Consider the following 20916-nt stretch of genomic DNA (forward strand, 5'->3'; position numbering starts at 1 on the left):
TTAGCTACAAAGCTTCGCGATTCCAGTTCTATCAGGAAATGGCATTCTCGCTTTACAGAACCACTTCGAGCCGACATCTCTTTAGCACTACCGGAGGTACCGAAACACCGAACCCTGGGGCGAGCCCCGTGTCTCACCGAGGCGCCCGTGCAGACCGGCGGGTCAAACCCAACTCCGCGCACGGTGTGCCCGGTGGGCAGCGCTGCACAGCCCAGCGCGGCTCACACCACCGCGCACCGGGGGAGGCGGCCCCGGGACGCGATGTCCGAGGGGCGGAGGAGCCCTCGCGGGAGGGGGCGGCGGGCGCTGGGGCCGGAGCGGGGCGGCCCCTCCCGGCGCGGGCCGCGCGCGAGCGTTACAAAACCGCCTGGTTTTGTAACAACCTGCGCGCGCTGCCCAATCAGCGCCGCCGCCGCCGTCACGTGACCGTGCCCATATAAGCGGCGGCGGCGGCACGGGGGGCTCCCGGCGCGGGGCGGCAGCAGCAGCGCCATGGGCCGGCGGGGCCGCGCCGCGCCCGCGGCTCTTGGCGTCCCGCGCCGCCCGCCGCGCTAGAGCCGCCGCCATGGGCTCGCACCTGCCGCCGCGCCCCGAGCCCCAGCTGGTGCTGCAGCTGGCGGCCGGGGCTCTGCAGGCGCAGAACTTGGAGGCGCCGGGCGGCGGCCTGGGGCCCGAGTGGCAGGTGCTGCTCGGGCGGGCGGACGCGCTGGCCTTCGGCGGGCGGCTGCACGAGGCGCTGCCGCTGTACCAGCTGGCGTTCCGCCACCAGCAGCTGCGCGCCGAGCAGCTGGAGAAGCTGGTGGAGTGCCTGGCGCAGAGCGTCCGGAGCAAAGAGGGGCTGCCCGCCGCCGGGCAGCCCGCGGCACCCCGCGAGTGGGACGTCTTCAGGTGCCGCAAATGCCAGGGCTTCCTCTTCGAGCCCGTTTCCTTGCCTTGCGGACACACGTTCTGCAAAAAGTGCCTGGAGAGGGACCGGGCGCCCGAGTCCCGCTGCGTCCTGTGCAAGGAGGCGGGCGGCGCGGCGGCCGGGCAGCTCCTGCGGGTCAATGTCATCCTCAGCAACCTGCTGACCAAGTGGTTCCCCTGCCAAGTGAAGGCTTCGCAGCTCCGGCATGAAGGGAACCTCCTCTACAAGGAGAAGAAGCTCCAAGCCGCCCTGCAGAAGTACAACGAAGCGGTCAGCCTAGGTAAGGGCTCCCCTTCCCCGCTGCCGGTCCCCGGCTCCGCGCCGGGGGAGATAACTTTCCACCGGCCGGGACTCGCTGGCTGCCTCTCCGGCGCCTCTCGTCCCGCCGAGCCGTGGGCTCGGCCGGGAATACCCCGGTGTCCGGGAGTGTGCCGGGGACGCGCTCCCGCTCGCCGCCGGCTCCCCGGGCCGGGCCCTGGGGCGGGTGTTGCGAGAGCCCTGGAGGGAAGCCCCAGGGAGGGGTCTCGGCTCTTCGGCCCGCGGTGAAAGTGGGTCAGGAGAGCAGCGGTTGCGTAAGCCCGAGCCTGCGGTCCGGCTGGGCTCCCCCCGGCCGGCGCCGTTGTGTAACCGGCGGAGCCGGGGGGAGCGGAGCGCCGCGCCCTGGGCATCCCGCCGCGCCCCGGGAAGGGCTCTGGGCGCGGGGGATCCCTGCGACCACCCCGTGCGCGGAGGAGCCGCTCGCAGCCGAGCGCCGAGGCAGCGGCGGGGATGTGGGTCCGAGCGGCGGGCGTGTCCCGCACCCCCGGCCGGCCCGGCCCCGCTCTCCCTCCCCATTGCCGGGAAGCGCCTGCGGGGCTGTGCACGGAGAACTTTTGACGCGGTCCTTCTCATGTAGTTTGGGGAAAAGTGACTCACGCTGCAAGTACTAAGTTGAAGTTAAAGGCAAGGTATTACAGGGAAGCGTTTCGCTTAAACGAAAGTGTTCCCGAGAAAAGTGCCCAGCCTTCCCCCAGCACACGCTGTGTGCAGATCCTACAGCGTGTGTAACTCCGTGATCGTTGTAGCGCTACCAGCTCTTCGTGCTGTCCCTTCTTTTCCTGTGTTTTGAGCTCTGGCATGAAAATACCCTTATGTATCTCTTAAAAACTTTAATGCTCCCAATTTTGAAACTCCTCCCAACAGTATGACAGCATGCCTCCTACTGTCTTAAATGTCTCCTGTGTGTATGTATCTACCAACCATTTGATCCTCAGTCAGTGCTGGTAATTTATTGTGTGAGCGTCTCAGCATTTATTTATGCAATGTTCTCTGCAGTTATATAATACATAGCTGGCATTTTGTCTGGAGTTGCCCAAAGAGGTTTCCAGATTTGATTTAGTACATAGTTATTTAAAAACTCGATGTTTTGTAGGTTTGTGCAACTTGGAAAAAACAACACGTGTTTAAAAAAATATGAAAGTTAAGGAATAAAGCTTATGTAACTAATTTCTTTTTACCTAATCAACCACTTTTTCTATTTCCTACAGCTCCAAATGACCACTTATTATATAGCAACCGGTCCCAGATTAACTCTACTTTGAAAGCTTGTGAAGATGCATTGCATGATGCAGAAACAGCATGCAGGCTCCAGCCATACTGGTTGAAAGTAAGTTCTGACTCCAGCTGTACTTTTTTAAAACCTTGATACTGCCCTGATAGGAAAGGGTTGGACAGTGGAATCTGAAGGAGGCTTTAAGTCCTGTAACTTCTTGGACTCCTACAATTTACAGACATTTAACCACTATATTCTTGAGCTTCCTGGGGTGAAGGAAGGGAGTGCTAGTCCTGGAGAATGAGCTGAACCTATTATCTTTGACTTGGATGAATATCAATTTTGTGAACTCTCTAAAAATTGTATGCTACAGACAAAATAACTATTTTAGAAGGTGGATATAGAGGAAGTAGATATTTCCAGTATCAGTTGGGCTCAGGTGCTGTGAGAATCATACTTGCATGAGTGGAAGAATATCCTGATTATGCTTGTAGTTTTCAGGACTGTTGTGTTTAGAAATGCAGACACTGGTGATATCTACGTGTAAGACATGGTTATAGTGATTTTTCCTGTCTAACTTCTTCAGAAAGATGTTTTGTGCTTTCACTGTGGCTGCAGCTGTGGATGTGTTTCCTTGCAGGGTCACCTAAGGAAAGGACAAGCATTAGCTAATCTGGGGAAAACAGAAGAAGCTTTAAGGGAGTTTCTATTCTGCCTTGCTTTAGATACTGGGAATAAGACAGCCAAGTCTGAAGCACAAAAGGTGAGTTCCCTAAATCATCCAGAACTGCACAGTTGTTTTCAGTGGCCTCTTATAAAGGATGATAAGATTTTTTTCTTTTCATATCTCTTATTACTGCAGAGAGCTGGATGGAGATACAAATCCAGACTGTTGTTCACATTTGAGTCATGTATTGCTGACCTGAAGATAGGAAGGTAGCAGGAAAATATACTCAGCAGCCATTCAGTAGAAGCAGTTACAGTGTTAGCATCAACAATTTTGAAGGAAAATTGAATTGTTAATAATTGCCACCCACAGACTATTGTGAATCTTAAATTTCTAATCTGATTCCTAGCCTGGCAATCTATTACCAATGGTGGAGTGCAGAAGAGGGGGAGTTGCTATTGAATGATGTATCAGACCAATGACTGGCAGAACACAACACACAGCACTCACCAAACTCCACTTGGGAGCAGCAGCTTTCTTCCTACTGCTAGTCATGCTGCCCAAGTGTCAGTGTGTGCAGGAGGTATGAAAGAGGAATCAGTCAACAAAGGAAGAGCAGTTTCAAAACAGTTTTTTAGGGTTGCTAACAATTAATGCTAAATAAGTAAAAAAAAAAGGACCTGCAGTGAGGGTTTTTTCAGATACAACCTACAATGTGTGTGAATTCTTATATGGTTTTTGGGAATACTGCTGTTTTGCCTACCCCTCAAATCTCTGATAGCCTGTAAGTATTTTGACATTGGATCATTTTTGTTGTTGTTGTCATAGTTAAAAGGCTCAGTGTTGCAGTGATCATTTATGGTAATAAAAATATAATAGTTCTATTTTCCTTTATGGCAGAGTATTTATGCCATTCTCAATCACTGGTGGGTTGGGAACGCTAGGATTTCCATGTGCTGTAGCACATAAGGCTTTCTAAAAGCACAGTAGAATTCTTACAGTAAAACTCTGTTCATGAAGGTAACAGAGTATAACCTAAATGGTTGTAGTGAAATCAATTTTCTATCTCATTTTATATATGGCTGAGATTTCAGCCCCTGAGGATTTTTTGTCACTGATGTTTGAGGGTTTTGTTTGCCTTTTTCCACAGTGTGTTCCATGCAGCCTTTCATTGTCATTATGTCATGACTTGTGCTCACAGTCATGCTGGAAGACTTTCTGTGAACTAGAGCAAAAAGACCAGAAATGAACAGATATCTTTCTAAATTCCGACTCCAAATAGCCATTTCCAAGACATTTCATTCCTGAGCAGTGGGCTTCTGAGAAAAACTAGGCTTCTTATGACTGAAAGAATTACTCGTGCACTCATCAGACACAGAGTTCATCCATGATGCAATATTTTACTGGGTCATTCCCAGGGCTTTTCGCATAACAATGACATACTACATTTTACCAAATTCTTTGGGTGCAGTTGTGATGTTCTGCTTGTATTAACTGTCTGCCTCTGTTAGTTTGGACATGGTGTGATCCTGTGAAATCCTTTTTGGCTTTAAATAGAAATCTCAGTTGTCATGTGGCTTCCTCAGGCATCAGCAGGATCACCTCAGTAGGATGTTGAAATTAGTTTTTGAAGTGTGAGTCTTCTCTTCAGCTCCGTTTCTTTCCTTAAATATGCATCTGATAATCTATGCCATACAAGGGGCTTCAAGCTGCTACTGGAAACAGATTCACTTATTTTCTTATAGCAAATGAAAAAAATAGCATTTTTCTACTGCCTACCTTTTTTGTATTCTCACGTAAGTGAATTAAAAATAGCTACAGTTTACAATATCAGACACATTTACCCAACTGATCTTGGACTGAGCCTCTGAGATAAGTGCTTTCTGTACTAGTAAACTCCAGTGAAAGATGATGTGCAGAATAAAGAAAAACCAAAAACATATAAGGAAGTTGTTAATAATGTCTGGTGAGCCCTGAACTGCAGGACAAAGAGGACAAAGGCATGTGTGTGTCACATCCCAGAGAATGGTTAATAACTCTGTGGACTTGTTTAACTCTGAAAATATTTCTTGCTGTCTGTTTGGCCTGTATTGCATTAGCTCTTGCACTTTTTGTTCCTAGCCTAGTTTAAAGGGCTTTTTAAATGGTTTTAACAAAACCCTGGATGCTTCTTTCAGCTATTCCCTTACTTGCTTTTTCATTTAGAGGTTGCAAGGAAGGAACTAAGCAGTGAAGTGTTCTGTTTTATATCACAGCTTCTACTTAGTTTGTTTTCACTCATCCCGGGAAATGCTCAGGAACACTTACCCGATATCCTGCAGCTGTTGTCACATCACTCTAGATTAAAGGGGAATCTCCTAAATTCAGTGGGATCTGGAGGCACCAGCCATAACCTACAAAGGTTGCTCAAGGTAAAGATCAAGTCTGATGTGTGGTTCTTAATTTGTTGTGTGTTTTGTGTTTACATTGGGAAGCCTTCTCTGCTTTTTGCCTCTGGGAGATAGGAGGGTATATTTCCTCAAATTTTTACTGAGTTTCAGAACATACAGTGTTAACTTTATGAAGTCTCCTTATTTGGCTTTTTTTTCTTTAATAGAACTCCTCTGTTGTTCTGATAAATTTTATGTCAGAATTGAATTGATTCTACTCCTGTAATTCTTTAGGTCTTTCAAGTAGTTGATAGTGGAAAAGGGCCTCTGTAGTTGGATTTAGATACCCTCAAAAGCTGTGAAATGCTAAAATCTAGAACTTTAACTTGAGCTGTAACTGGTGATGCCAGTAACGAAGTCATTCTATACTCAGTCTGCACAATACTTAGAGGTTATTGTAGGGCTAAATAAGATATATTAGCTACTTCATAACTTTGCTTTTGTAACTGTAGTTTTGTAAATGGCTGCAGAGGTTTACATTCATAGGCTTGTAAGGACCACTTCTGCTTCACTGAAACCTGAACTTTGAGATGGGGTTTGCACATATTGCATATTTAGGAGAAAACTTGGCCAATCCTTACAAACTAAAGCGGTAGGTTTTGAGCGGCCTTGTTGAGACTGATAAGAAACAATCAGTGACATTGGCCCATGCAAAGGCTGTTAGGATATTCTGACAAGAAACCCTTTTGCATGACTCTTTCACAAAGCCATTCAAGGGACTGTTCACTCATCTCCCTGCATGTTACACATCACAATCCACAGTGTCTGGTTTTGGGTCCATCCCAGGAGGTGATGTTGCAAAGCTGGGAGGTGATGTCCTTGTGCAGTGGCTGCTCACAGGATGTCCTGTGGCCATAATGGGTTAAACAGTTTATCCTCTGAGAAAGGATCTGCCTTGCAAGAGGAAGCTCTGGGCATTTTCTCTCTTGTAAATTTTGTGTGTTTTTACTGCTTCCTTAAAATGAACTGATGTTGTTTTGTTTTTTCTGTTGGTTGATGCTATCACCATGATATAAATAACGTGCATTTTCCCATCGGTTTAGTGCTAACGATATATTTAACATGAGATTTAGCCACATACCTAACTGAATCCAGTTTCACAACCTTCAAGCTTTAAAGCCACACAAAAAGGCTGGCAATACTCAATGGTGGGGAGAGGAAATCAAGTTTGTTGGTTGCTTGTCTTTTAAGGTTTGGGGTTTTTTAATTAGGAATAGCAATTCTCAGACTCTTGCTTCTTGACCTACAAAGTCCTTCCTGGTGATCCATAATATTAAAGATTTTTGACAGGTTGAGGTGTTTTTCCTTACCAGGTTATTGGAAGACTGGTCTAATGTCAGTCCTCTCTTCACACAGGTCAATGTGGAACAGAAAAAGGGTTTTTCCATTCAAGAGGAACCAAATGTAACTACTTCTGGTAGTTTGAGGAAATGTATACAAATTACCGAGAGCAAAAAGGACTGCTCGGACGAGGAGAACAAATTTACCTCCATGCCAGAGTCTACTTTTCTCATCTCTGAGAAATGCAGCCTCCTGAAAAGGAAATGCTGCTCAGAGGAGATGCGAAATGCTGAGGTGCCCTGCAAACTGATGAAGAAAGGTATGTTAAATTACCCACAGGACAGGTTCCATGGCATGCAACCCATGGAAACTTTTCTTCTGTAAGATTCAGACAAAAAGAGACCAAATTACACTTTGCCTTTTATATTTCCTCTTTTGCCTAATCAAGTCATGCATGTTGTGGAATCTTTCCTGTGAGTAGAGAGAAGAAAGTCTAAAAAGGGGTGAAGAAGGTTGGGTCGTGTGCTTTAGCCAGCAGAGCTTTGAATCTTTTAAAGAACATCAGCGTTGCAAATTATCTTTGCACTTTCTATAACAATTTTAAAAGTACAAACACTATTTGTTCTTCGTATCTGGCCTTGTTTTCATGCTGTGGGATGTATTTGCAATAGTATGAGAGAAAAAATTGTCTTACTTTAGACTTTCAGCACTAACAAAAAGTGTTTTGACATTGATTGCTAATGCAAGGCCAAATGGAATCCTCTGTAAGTGGATATAATGTGACCAAAATTAAGGGGAGATGTGCTGATTTGTGCCAAGGCTGAATTTGAAGCTTTGCATACAAATTACTATAATGACGTTTCATGGTTCAATAAGTTGCAAGTATATACAACACACATTTAAATATCAGATACTGGCATAAATATTTGAGATAATGTTGTGCTTGCATAGTTCTATTCGATTACTTTTTTTTTCTTATTGATAGACATAGTTGATGCTAGGGAAAATAGTACTGGACAACATATTCCCTTTGAAGTTGTGGATCCGTCGGATTTGGACTGCTCTCTGTGTATGAGGTGTGTTCTTTTCTCACAGATATCTATAGGTTTCCAGCTGTATCTTCCTTCCTTTTATGACCTAGAGATTTTCTAGCTTATTTGCTACTTATTTTTGCCTGTAACGTGAAATTAGCTTTTACTGTGGTTGTTACTCCAGTGATGTATTTCTAAACCTTTGCTTCTGAGTGCTGTTGATGAATGGGGACTCTTTGATCTTCTCTGGGCTAGCAATTACTCTGGGAAGGGCACACAAGGTCATGTGAGGGTTAAGAGTGTTAGTGAAAGTGATTTGCTCTCACCACTGATACCCACCCAGCCACTGACACAGTGCACAAACCCACAGTTTGTCATCTGGGAGTTTGTAGAGCTGTTTGTCACAAAAAGCACAAAATACCTGAAGAGACCACATCCAATGAATATTCCGAGTTTGCTGTTACTGTAATAGGAAGATCTTGCAAGTAAACAAGAGTATGTTTTAACCCTCTTGCTCAAGAGATGTGTTCCTCATTTTACTGAGGCAGTCACTCCATTTGCTTGAAGATTCCTTCTTCCAGTTAAACAACAGTTATTCTTGGGAACAGCCATGGCTTAATAAAACAAGTAGGAGTTTTCAACTGCATCTATTTTACTACTTGTTTTGTACAAAACATTTTAACTTTGGCAAATACATTGTGGGGTTTTTTTTAGTGACTTAGAAGTATTGGGAAGGTGTTTCACTTGCTGCAGTGAGTGTTCCTTAGGCTGTTTGGGTTTTTTTAACTACCCAGATTTATCTATAATTCATGTTTGGGTTAGTTTTGCACAATATTTTTTAATTCTTAAATAGCAGATAGCCTCTTTAGGAATTTACTTCTGAAGGCATGTGTTTTGAGAACTCTGGATCTTGTTCTTTGTATGCAGAAGAGGAGGCTTCAATTTGTTTCAAACTGAAAGCTTTGAGGACCAACAGCTGTATTGTCTGATTTGCTTCTGCTTGGAATAAATCAGATCTGCCCCCTCTCCCTCTGCCAGTCTACAGCTAAAATATGTTCCAAAAGCTTATGCAGCTGTCAAAACTGCACTCAGCAGTGCAAAGAACAAAACTTTCCTCTAAAAGAAAGCCACACAATTAGTCTTAGATGGTTTAGTGATTCTGCTTGTTTATCATGGTGTCCACAAAGCATTTTTCAGATATTTTCAATAAAATTAGTTAATCCAACCTTCTCACCCTCTATGTTAAATCAGAAACACCTAGACTACAATACATTTGTAAAGGAATTAGCCCAGGGATTACTGTTTCCCTTACAGTACAGAGGATAGTATAGGTGCTGCACTTGGAATTGTAGTCCCAGCTGCAGGCCTTGACTTCAGAAGGATGTCAGCTTTGTAACATCACTGCACAAGGAAGGCAGGAATGCTCTCCTAAGATCTTTCTTGTTATCTGTGCAAACCAATTATAATTATTTCCTGCCATGTTCTTCAGAAGTGTTTTGGGGATTTGGTTCCTGAGATACTTTGGACTAATTACCTAGTAACCTACTGACCTGTTCACAATTAACTGCAGGAGCTGTTATTAACCTGTTTGTCTGATGGAATGGTCAAAATGTTATTGATCTACCTTTGCTCTAGCAGCAAGCAAAAAATACAGAGTAGTGTAAGCAACATACTGGTGAGAAAAGAAGGAGCATTAATCTACAGCAATTTAGCTTCTGCTGTCACAGTAGCTCAAAATAACGTCATGGGAAATCTTGCTGGGTAGTGTTTCTTTCTGCAACTCATGGAGCTTGTCCAAGTTCTCTAAGAGTTGTTAGGAAAAGCTGCTGCTGGCTTTTGTGAGAGCTAGGGCAGAGTCAGGAATTTTAACAGTAGTATCTTGTCTTTATGCTACATTTCACATGAAGTCAGTCCCTACCAAATAATTACATATGCAATGCAGTTCTTACTGGAACATGGGGTAGAATTCAGTGTTTCACACAGTTTAGGTGAGATGTCTGTTCATGAAACAGTTAACAAGTGTTTTCAATTACACCATCAAGTTGCAATAAGATAGGTGTGGCATTTTAGGTACTATTTCATATGTTCCATTGCTTAAATGTCAATGTTTTTAGTAACTAATGACATTTAATAAGCTCTCTATGGCAATCTTGTTAAAAGCCAGTTGCATTCTTAATACACTCATCTTGTCAAAGATGCTAATAAACGTGAGTTTACTGATTGCAATTTACACATGTTTAATAGAACATAGTGTACTCTTTGATAAACATACTTTAAAGAAAAATTATTGATTCACTTAAATTATAATGAGGCTAGTATTTAAGACCTTAAAAAGTCAGACAGTATGTTGTAAAATACAGTATATTCCAGACAATTTAGTTTCTAGATTTGAATTGTTTCTATTTTTATAAAAACTTCTGTGTTATTTACATCTCCTTAAGGTCTTTATTGACAAGGAAGCATGACTTTGCAATATCACATAATCATAATAAGGAAACAAATCTTGACATGAGAATAGGTGTCATAGAGGTCCCTGAAATGGGAGCATGAACTTCCTGTCACTCTTTTTCCAGAAAAGCAGTCACTTGAAGGTTAAAAACTCTATTAAAAAACAAACAAACAAACAAAAAACCCCCCACAAAACATTAGAACTGGCATTACTAGAATAATAAAATTGTTTAGGTTGGAAAAGACTTCCAAGATCTTTGAGTTCCACCATTTATTCCAGAGCTACTAAGTCCCGTTCTATTGCAATTACTGATATGGGCTATTACTGCAAATAGATATTTTGTGCTTAACTCTACACATACAAGTAATCACAGAATTTCAGTAATAGTTGTGCAATATTGCTCAATTTCATTAGTGAATGATGGTCCAGCTTCTGGTTCTGTTTATTGCTCACACAGAGGAAAATTAAATAGTGGCTTGTTGGAAGTTCATGATAGTATTGTCCCTCACATTCACTGAAGTCAGAGTTCATGGGCTGACTTTCATGTTGGGTGGCAATAAAAAAGTCTGTAAGCTGAATAAATACAAAAGCTGGTTGAAGAAATTAAAAGCAAGAAGCAACTTTATCCCTGTAGTAGTCAGTAGTTGTTAGTGAACGAATTCAGCTATTTTTGGTAGCAACTTACTTCTTTTACTTTAGTACACGATATTGTTGTCTTCTTGCTCTTGGATTTTCCTATCCAGGCTCTTCTATGAACCTGTCACTACACCTTGTGGACACACCTTCTGTCTCAAGTGTCTGGAGAGATGCCTGGATCACAACCCAAAATGTCCCCTGTGCAAGGAAGGGCTCTCAGAGGTAATCCTTGGACGTTTTCAGAAGTTCAAGTGCAAGTGATAGGAACAACTTCACTTTCAGACAGCCTAGATATTTCCCAACACAAAAAGAAATATTATGTAACTCAGGAAGAATGTGGCTTTTAAAATGCTCTTGTGAACTGCTAAGCATGGCTAGTCTCTGTTCAAACCTTAGGACTAGGCCTATACTTAGAAAATATGTAGGTGATATTTACTTTCCAGGTTTCCTAAGTAAATGTCTGTAACACAGGGAATAGTTCAAAAAACAACTCTTCAGTGGCGAGTTTAACTGATGATAGAATCACAGACATCAGAAAATGAGGTTAATGGATGATGCCCTTTGCACAGGCACCATACTCTGTGAGGTGCTGGATGCTCCCTCTAACTGCTTGTGTGTGTTCTTACTGCAGTGCTTGGCTATGAGGAAATACTGTAAAACAGTGCTAATGGAGGAGCTAATAGCCAGATACCTTCCAGAAGAACTCACTGAAAGGAGAAAGATTTATGAAGAGGAAATAGCAGAGCTTTCCAAGTATGTAATCCCTTTATAGAAAATCTCATCTCTAATTCTGCTGCTGTTAGCTGTGATTGGCTCTGCCTGCTGTGGAACACAAGTGAAGATGCTGATGGAGCTTCTTTCCCTGTATCATGTGATTTCAGAGAACAGAGTCCAGGTGAAACTGTGCTTGAGTGAGCATAAAAACTGGGCACTGTGCTAGAGAATAAAGAGAAGTAGAAGAAATCCAGAAGGTTGCTTTATATAAACCAAGTACAAAGCAATGTGTCTGCTTTCAGTGGACCTCTGTGAAAGGCACAGAGTGAGACAATAGGTAGAAGCAGTCTGACAGGATGGGGTTTGGAATATACTGCATAGGGAAGAAATGTGATTAAGGGAAATAAAATAAATAAAAACAATACTAGAGATCCAATAATGCTTTCACTAGCAAATCCAGAAAGCTTAATGAAAAATTTGTCTGCTATTAAGTGGTATATAATTTTCTAGAGTATTTAGTCAGTTAAAGGGAAAATAATTTTAGCTTTTACTTATTCCATTAAGAATTTTATTCTAAGGATGTTATAATTTCTATTTAAAGATGTCATAATTTTAAAGAATATGAGATCTATGTGTCAATAGTTTGGTAAAACATAATATCTTATTCTTCCTTTCTTTCTTACAGCCTAAATAAGAATGTTCCTATATTTGTGTGCACAATGGCTTATCCTACAGTCCCATGTCCTTTGCACATCTTTGAGCCGTGTTATCGGCTGATGATCCGGAGGTGCATGGAGACTGGCACCAAACAGTTTGGGATGTGCATCAGCGACCCTGTCAAGGGGTGAGTGAAGAGCTGGGACCATGTCAGGTACTCGCTTGGTCTAGAGCCAGTGGAGAGGTGCAGAAAGGTCCATGGCTGTAATACCTGTGGTAGTTTTCCAGTAGAGGAAGTTTCTTCCTAATCATGCAGGTTAAAGATATTGAGGAGACAGAAGTTCTTATGTTGAGCAATTGGATTCCGACTAATATGATAGTCTGTTCTCTCAAAACACTCGTAACTGAATGTGTGTAACATGTGATTGAGCTGCAGACCTCCTGTAATACATGAAAGGAAAGTGTATTTTTCTTCTGCTTTCACACCTGCTAAAAGTTTTGGCACAAGAAATTGAAATAGCAGTAAAATTTGGGCAAAATTTCCTTAAATTATGGGATATGTTTATACCCTTCATGATCTGAATAGAGTGGAGGCTGCAGAAGAAGTCCTTCATAAGGACTGGAAGAGAATTTGCACTGAGCCATTTACAGTCAGTCTTAAGTAATTTGACTTCAATGTTTGACTCTCTGTTTAGTTTTTCTCCTTTCTTTTTATGCTATAAACCTACTGGGTACGTATACTCTGCCAAAAGTACGATTTGCAGAAAATACCCACCTGCAAAGTAAAATCTGCTGAAATCCTGCAAAAATATTTTTCTTCATAGATTCCGTAATATTCTAATATTCTGAATTGCACTTGTCCTTCTGTACAAATTGACTGAATATATTAGGATTATGGAGAAAGTTTGCTTCTGATCTATGTATCTTCCAGTTTTGTAAGATGTTCCCTGTATTCCAAAACATCCAGTTGGCATTAATCAGATTAGACAGTCTGAATCTTCCTGATAGTTTTGCAAACAATTGTGGAATGATTTGAACTACAGCAGGTCAGTGCTATGAACAATAGAAATGAGCTGACATTGGTAAATACCTTTGTGGTAGGGACTGGCTGTATGGCAGCTCTGTGGAACTCAGGGTGGAGAGAATAAGACTTGTTTGCTTGCTTTTGTTCTGATTTCAATAGGTTTGCAGATTATGGCTGCATTCTGGAGATAAGAAATGTTGAATTCTTTGCTGATGGTCGCTCTGTTGTAGACAGCATTGGCAAGAGGAGATTTAAGGTGATCCAGCACAGCCAGCGTGATGGATATAACACAGCAGATATTGAGTACATTGAGGATCAAAAGGTAAATTTAGAAATGTTTCATTTAAACCATATTACATGTGAAATTCTAAGCAAATACGTTTTTAGTGAGTTCGTCTTTTTTTTTTTTTTTTTTTTTTTTTTTTTTTTTTTTTTTTTTTTTTTTTTTTTGTGGAAGTTTCTAATAAAAAAAATTTGTGGTATATAATAACTGCTCATGGTAAAAGTGGGACACATAATAGTTAGCAAAAGCATGCACACACACTGCCCATGTACTGAAGAGTGTTTCCTGGAGGTGTTTATCAGAGGACGGGACTAAGTGAATCCAGGATGAGCTCTTACTGCTCTTCCAGACAGAATAACTGCAGTTCATGAGAGGGTGGAGGGGAAACCTGATTCCATTTGTATGGAAGCCAGTTAGAAAATCCCCATTTGGTAAGAAGCAGCAGGATTGGGTGCAGCAGCATAACTTCAAAAATTGCTTGCTTAAAAAATTAATTCTTAAGAGCTTTTGGTATGTAGTGGGAAGATAAAATGTCTACTCTGAGGTTCTACTGATTTAAAAAAAAGCTTTGCATAATATTTTTTTTCCTTTCTTGTGCCATGTTTGCATAAAGGTTTTTTCACACAACAATTCAGAAAGTGCAAAGTCTACAAGTAGATATTTTTGGTTTAGAATACAGTCAAAGTGAAGAATTTGGATAGGGGAGGGCCATCAGAAGGGGAAACACCAAATGAGCTCTCAGTATTTATTCCAGAACTCTTTTGACATGCTTATTTTTTTTCTTTTCCCCTACCCAACCCTGAAAATCCTATGGCTTCCCCAAAGCAGACTGGACTAACAGTAACCTTCTCCCTCTCATTTCTCATTCCAGGTGCAAGGGCAAGAGTATGCTGCATTACTTGTTCTCCATGACTCTGTCTATGATCAGGCTTATATGTGGTTTAACTCCCTCAAGCAAGCACTCAAAAGTCGAATTCTCAGTCATTTTGGTCCAATGCCAGCTAAGGATCCTGACCCACAGGTATCCAGAATCAGTGGCTTATGTAACTTTTAGAGACAGAAATAGCAGGGATATCTGATAAGCTGGCAGGCATTGTGTTTTAAGATGAAAATATGAACACTGCAGTTACCCCACATAAGCTGAGCCTCTAAATTCTGTTGCCACACACCAATGGTAGCACAGTTTCAAAGAGAAAGTTCATATTTAATGTTGATAACTTTCTGAGAATACTTATCTCACTGCATTACTTCCAGGAGACTGAACTGCCTTTTTTGCCTGCTCTACTTCCCCAGTTAAATGACTGAGAGTAAATAGGGGACTGGAAACTTGTTACTTTTGTTAAAGGACTGCAAATGGCAGGGTCCTAAAATAACAGAATATAAAAACAAGAGCTAAATATGAGGTAGTGTCATAAAGTATGGAGAAGGAAGATAGGAATCCTGAAGAGCATAATACCATGGGGGGAAAATAGATTTTTAAAAATCCACTTGATTGTAATCTGTTTCAGGCCAACCATTAATCACAAGCCATTAGGCTGCCAATGAAATCATCTACTTGCTATATTACTGTCAAAAACTGTGTTTTCAGAGTTAAATCCTCAAAAGCAGGACCTTACCAGCTGTATGAATCCTGACTTCTAATTTATTTTTTTCCCCTGACTGCAGGCTAATCCCAATGGGCCAGCCTGGTGCTGGTGGGTCCTGGCTGTCCTTCCACTTGAGAACAGAGCTCAGCTCCCATTCCTTGCCATGAAATCCCTCAAAGACCGCTTGAATGGCATCAGACGTGTCCTTACATTCATGTCTCGTACGAGATCACGGTGATGGTGAGGAGCAGAGCTGGGGAGTCTCCCACAGTCCTTGACTCAGACTGTCTCTTGTAACTTCATCTAACTGCAATAATGTCTTACAGATTTGAGTGTCAGGATGTTTCAAGCCTGAACTTCAAAGAGAATGAGTTATAAACAACAGGGGATATTTATGGATACTTCAATAGTTTCCATTCAGAACTGAGACGAGTATTCAATCACTGCACTGCTAAATTAATAACAAATGTGATAGAACAAAAAGTGATCTTGTTTGCCATAAACCTTTAAAAAATCTTAAGGGGTTTTTAATTTATTTTAATTTTATTTTTGAGTGGATAAAGGATAAACTGTGCAGTTTAATGTGAAGCAGAAATAATAAGGTTAATGCATTATTTCAGTGAACTGCAAAGTCTTTTATTCAAATGGTTCAGGTTTTATATAGCGTTGTGTAAAATAATGTTCACAACTTCTGTTTGATAATTTATTTTTGCACTATGATTTTTTTTGTTTCAAAATGTATATTATTTATGTGTTCATTCACTAAAGGAAAGTGAGCTGCTCTATTTATAGTGTTTTTACCCTGTATTTATGACTGGGGGCAAAAATGATGATTCTAGCCGTGCACAAGCAACTGCTTTGATAATTTTTCAGTTATTTGTGTTCAAATACTTTGAGTGTTTTTGTACTCATCATCTACCCAGTTCTACTGTAGCTTAAGAACGCCCCCAAAACATCCTGCCTTGAAGTCTTTAAATACACAGATTGTCTGAGTTAATTTAAGCACAGCTGTTGAAGGTTCATCCTATGCTTGTGGCGAGGTTCCTGATACAACCAACCAGTCAAACAACTGCTTAAGCATGTGTTTAAGTGCGTGGGTAAATTCAAGTACTGATGGTTGAAGTGAGTGGGAATTGACCACCGTGGTGACAAAAGGCTCTATCCCCTAGTATTTCACAAAACAGAATAACTTGAAGTTGAATTTATATCTGAACTCTTTCTTGCAAAAATGGACAATGGCTACAAATAACTGCGAAGAAAGAGCTGCAATATATGGAAAGTGGCTTATCCTAGAGAAAACTGGAAATACTGGTGTCATTTCATTGTGGGTTACTACATAGATTTTTTGTTTTCCTTCATCAACTCTTGTTGCTGTTAAGATGAGTTTTATTTCTTTTAATTGTTTGGTGGGATTTGGCTTTGCAGTGTGTGTATGGGAGGGGAGGGGGGAGTTATTTTGAACTGTAGGACTCAGAGGGTAGTTTGTGTCACATAAGAAGGAGTATGTTGTAATAAATGCTATTTATTTCACCCTGATCTTCAGGTTTCTGTTAGCTTCAAGTCTCTACCCAGGCATTGCTTTTCTCTTAAGAGATTGGGTAGTGTTGCTAATAATAGTTATCTCCCAAGGAAAGAAACTGAATTTTAGCGTGATTACTTGTAGCTATAAAACAGGTAAAAATAGGGCAGAAATGAGAACAGGAAGTATCTTGGTTTTGATTTTTTTTTAAATCAACTGTTCATCTACTTCTTTTGCTGCTTTTATTGCTTACAGTGTACCACTTTCTGAGACTGCTCTTACCTCCATCTGAATTTGACTTTCACTGATTTCAATGTGAGCAAAACTGGGTCTTTTATTCTAAGCTACTGGTTTCCTTTTCAGTGGCAAAAACTAGAATGAAGTGAGAATGTTATGGAACGCTGTAAATTTCTTCAGGTTTTTTTACGCAGGATAGCACTCTGCCATTTCATGCCTTTACGAAAAAGAAATGCAGTAGAATTTAATGTCATTTTTCTGCATGTTTTTCCACTATCTCATCAGAAATATTTGGTAGTTAAAAGTAGTTTCCATAAAGCTACCTTTGTCACCCTTCTGTTAAATTCTGTAGAACTTTTTTATAAGGGTACCAAAGAAACAAATGGAAGACAAACATGTTTCACCCTTGTGGTGCACATGGAATCTGTATCCTGTTTGCATTGAGCTACTTTGGAAATGCTGTAACTTCCTTCCATACTTCTGGATTGCTGCACTTCCTCCATGAGTGGTACTTGGCATGCTGTAAACAATGTATAAAAACACCTACATGTTCTGAACAGTACCAAGTGATGGTGGCTTACACCTGCTATGGCGTTTTGTCTTCGTAAGTCAACAACAAAGTGATTTCTACTTGTTCAGAAGCGAAGCTGCATTAAATGCAATGCTTCCACAAACCATTATGTGCTATTGCAGAGCGTAAGTGTCTCATATTGCTCCCACTGGAAAAAGGCTTCCACTTCTGTTACTCTTATCTGTGAGAAAAGGAGCTTAAATACTCATTTAAACTGTTTTCTCACTGATGTAATTATTTTGTTATCCTGCATGCTGTATCTTTTACATACTCATTCTGCCTATTTTGTTGTTTTAGAAACTGTCATGGAAAAAAGAATACTTGATATTAGAGATGAATATTATCTGTTCTGTTAGCCTTGAGTAAAGCTGCCGGAATTTCCGAGCAGAGACTTACGTATGTGCCCTGCATCGTGAACACCCAGTGCATTTGTTGCAGCCTGGAAACATTGGACCTACTGCATGTAATGCAAACAGGTGATCTGCATATGCACAACAAATCAAAATTCCATCTGTACAGGTACAGTAGCATTCTCCCCAGGGCTACTCTGTGGCCACACATCCTAGATTAATGGCTAAAATCTGCAAATTCCATCAGAAATGAAAACCAGTATTGAGAAAGATACATGCTAGAGATCACAAACCTGTCCAGGAGAAAGTGGACAAGGAGTACCTTTAGCCTTCATTATGCTGAGATGCTAAAGTTTCAGTAATGATGTTTAAAACAAAAAAAAAGAAATCTAGGTATGCCACACTATCAGCAATTTTTTTCAGTTGCATAAATAAGTACAAGGATGTAAATGCAACATTTATCACAGGCATGAATAAACAGCTGAACAGATTTAAAAATACCTTCAGTTAAATTATAGAAATAGCATTGATCAGATAAAATCCTAATTGAGGGAATATTTTGTTTAAACTGCTCACATTTTTCTAGACACCAAACCCAGTTTTATAACCAGTCTTGCTTGTCTGCTAAAAACAAAAAACCCAACAAACCAAATCATGACTCAAACTTGCATTTCCTCTGTGGTCAGAAGTATTGATTAATCATTGTGGGGGCATAAGTAATACATAGGCTGCTTAGACAGTAGTTCAGTAGTTTTAATAATGAAATGATGAAATGGTGTGATAGATCTTTATGCTGAGTCTTAAGTGACATTCTGGTGTTAGCTGTAATAGTTCCTCTTGCTTTTTTTTCTGTAGTTACTTTCAGTGCTGCTATCTTCCATTATGTAGCAATAACAGATACCAGCTCTCAGACTGAATGGCTGAAGTGTTGCTTGGCCAGTCCTTCTGTCCTGTACAACTGCTTACTGACAGAACACCTCAACCATGGATTTATTAATCCAAAGATTGTTTTAATCTAAAAAAAAAAAAATATGTGGATTTGGATGTAGCAGGTCTGTCCTAATCTGTGCTGTAGAGAAAGAGCTTCTGTTGAGCTCTGTTTTAGAAGGTCTTTTCACAGAATCAGAGTCCCAGGTTGGAAGGGACCTCAAGGATCAGCTGATCCAACTTTTCTTGACACAAGCATGGTCTAGACAAGATGGTCCAGCAGTCTATCCAGCCAAATCTTACAAGTGTCCAGTGTTGGGAAATCCAACACTTCCCTGGAAAGATTATTCCAATGGCTGATTGTTCTCATTGTGAAAAGTTTTCTTTGTAATGATTTCTACTTGGTGCTGAAGTTTTACTGGTGTTTAAATCAATGACAGGAGTTGCATTTAAATGCAATTATTTAGGAATGGAGAACATGTTCACAGATACTTATATAAAAAAGAAAGTGAAAATTAACTGTTGGGGTTTTGTACATAAAAATCTCATGGACCTATATGCACTTAAGGTAGTGCTCCCCATTTCCCCCAAGTCCTACATCAGATGAACACAATCCCTCTTTTCAACCCCTTCTTAGTTCTCATTTAATTCACAACTGAAACTGTAACTAGTGCAGCACCTAGTTTAGGAGCCGGGGATTATTTCCAAAGCCTAGTAAATCACTTACTGGGAAGTCTTACGGCTACAGCAAAATGGTAGCTTGAGCAAAGTCACTCTCTTGAAACACTTTGCTAAATAAATATTGTCTGAAAGAAGAAACTAATCTGCTTAGAGAGGATTAAAGTGGTGGATAATAAAAACCTAACTATTACATTGACTTGCTCATCCAGGTATCATGTGAAGTGCTTACTAATGTTGGATTTTCATAAGGTCTAAAGTAACCCTTACATAGAAGTGCCTGTATTCTGTTATTGCCATTCTTGAGCTTTTTAATAGTCATAGCCATATATTTTATAAATATAAAACATATGCACCTTCTAATCTTTACATTCAGTTTGCAGAACAAAGGTTTACAGAGCAGAAGTGTAGCAAAACCAATGAAATAGCTTCTATAATTCTCTGATAAGGAACAGGAGAAGTACAAAAATGGGGAGCAAAAGACTATCTGTGTAAGATGTCTTAATTTGGAACCATATACTTGTCCAATTTAATTCCATCAAGCTATGTGGTTACAAGAGTGCCAGAAATATATCTATCAAGCCATTTTAAATAAAAAGTTTTGTGGACTTGTATATTCCATTTGTTTGTAAAACATCCTTTTGTGCACTTGTGTAATGAACTTGAAATGAAACTTAAGTTATACTCTATATCACTGGACAGAGTACTGTTCAGCTACCTCTACATAAGTTTGAAGTAATTTGTTTTTTTCCAGATTTGTTTGCATTGTCATATAAAATATATTTTAAAAACTCATAGTCCAAAGAACCTGTATGTGTTTGTAGATGTACTTATAACTATGTTGTACCAACAAAGTTTGTGTGGAGAGCTGTTTCCTAATTAAAATTTTTGTCTTCTTTACTCTTTGGCTTGCATAACAACTACAGAGGTGAACAAATACTATATGGGATCTGCTTTGTGTAGGTGTTTTAGATAAAGGAACAAAGAACAACTCCTATATCCTGCAGTCACACAACACTTGAAGAGAAGAAGCCAAACCATAGAAATTAAGTTGTTCAAACCTCAGATGTTGTAAAAGAGGACAGCAAGTGCTCATGGTTTTTGGGGGATTTTGAGACTTGATTTTACTTCCCCTCCTCTCTTCCTCTGTTGCTGTGGTAATGTAAAAAGAATGGGAGCTGAAGAAGGCCTGGCTTACTGCTCTACCGTGCATTTCTCTGGGCTTTGGTTCCTCTGATACATTACTATTTGCGTTACAGGTTGCTGTGATTTAAACCTATGGCCAGGGTACCTTTCCGTTTACAGTCTCAGGCAGGAATTTAAGCTGTGTCTGTGTGGTGATGAAAGGACTGCTTTCAGTGATGACCACTTAAAGAGTTCCATAGGGCTATCAAACTCAATTTCACAGAGAAAGCTAAAGAATGCCTTTATTCATAAAC

The 20916-nt window shown here is 40.8% G+C and overlaps 1 protein-coding gene across 2 annotated transcripts; it reads left to right on the forward strand.

Annotated features, from left to right (window-relative positions):
* The first annotated feature begins 442 nt into the window (after window positions 1-442).
* On the forward strand, window positions 443-20377 carry LONRF3 (LON peptidase N-terminal domain and ring finger 3). Of its 2 annotated transcripts, XM_063421719.1 has the most exons (12): window positions 443-1187; window positions 2434-2552; window positions 3079-3201; window positions 5361-5516; window positions 6891-7134; window positions 7801-7891; window positions 11039-11153; window positions 11563-11684; window positions 12331-12489; window positions 13486-13648; window positions 14481-14630; window positions 15275-20377. In XM_063421719.1, exons 1-12 carry the CDS (start codon window positions 566-568, stop codon window positions 15431-15433), a joined length of 2223 nt encoding a protein of 740 aa, XP_063277789.1. In that variant the 5' UTR covers window positions 443-565; the 3' UTR covers window positions 15434-20377. The 2 variants fall into 2 exon arrangements, with proteins under 2 accessions (XP_063277789.1, XP_063277790.1); XM_063421720.1 differs by lacking the exon at window positions 5361-5516.
* Window positions 20378-20916: the final 539 nt, after the last annotated feature.

This window comes from Prinia subflava, chromosome Z (assembly GCF_021018805.1).
Source record: "Prinia subflava isolate CZ2003 ecotype Zambia chromosome Z, Cam_Psub_1.2, whole genome shotgun sequence".
Taxonomy (NCBI): Eukaryota; Metazoa; Chordata; class Aves; order Passeriformes; family Cisticolidae; genus Prinia; species Prinia subflava.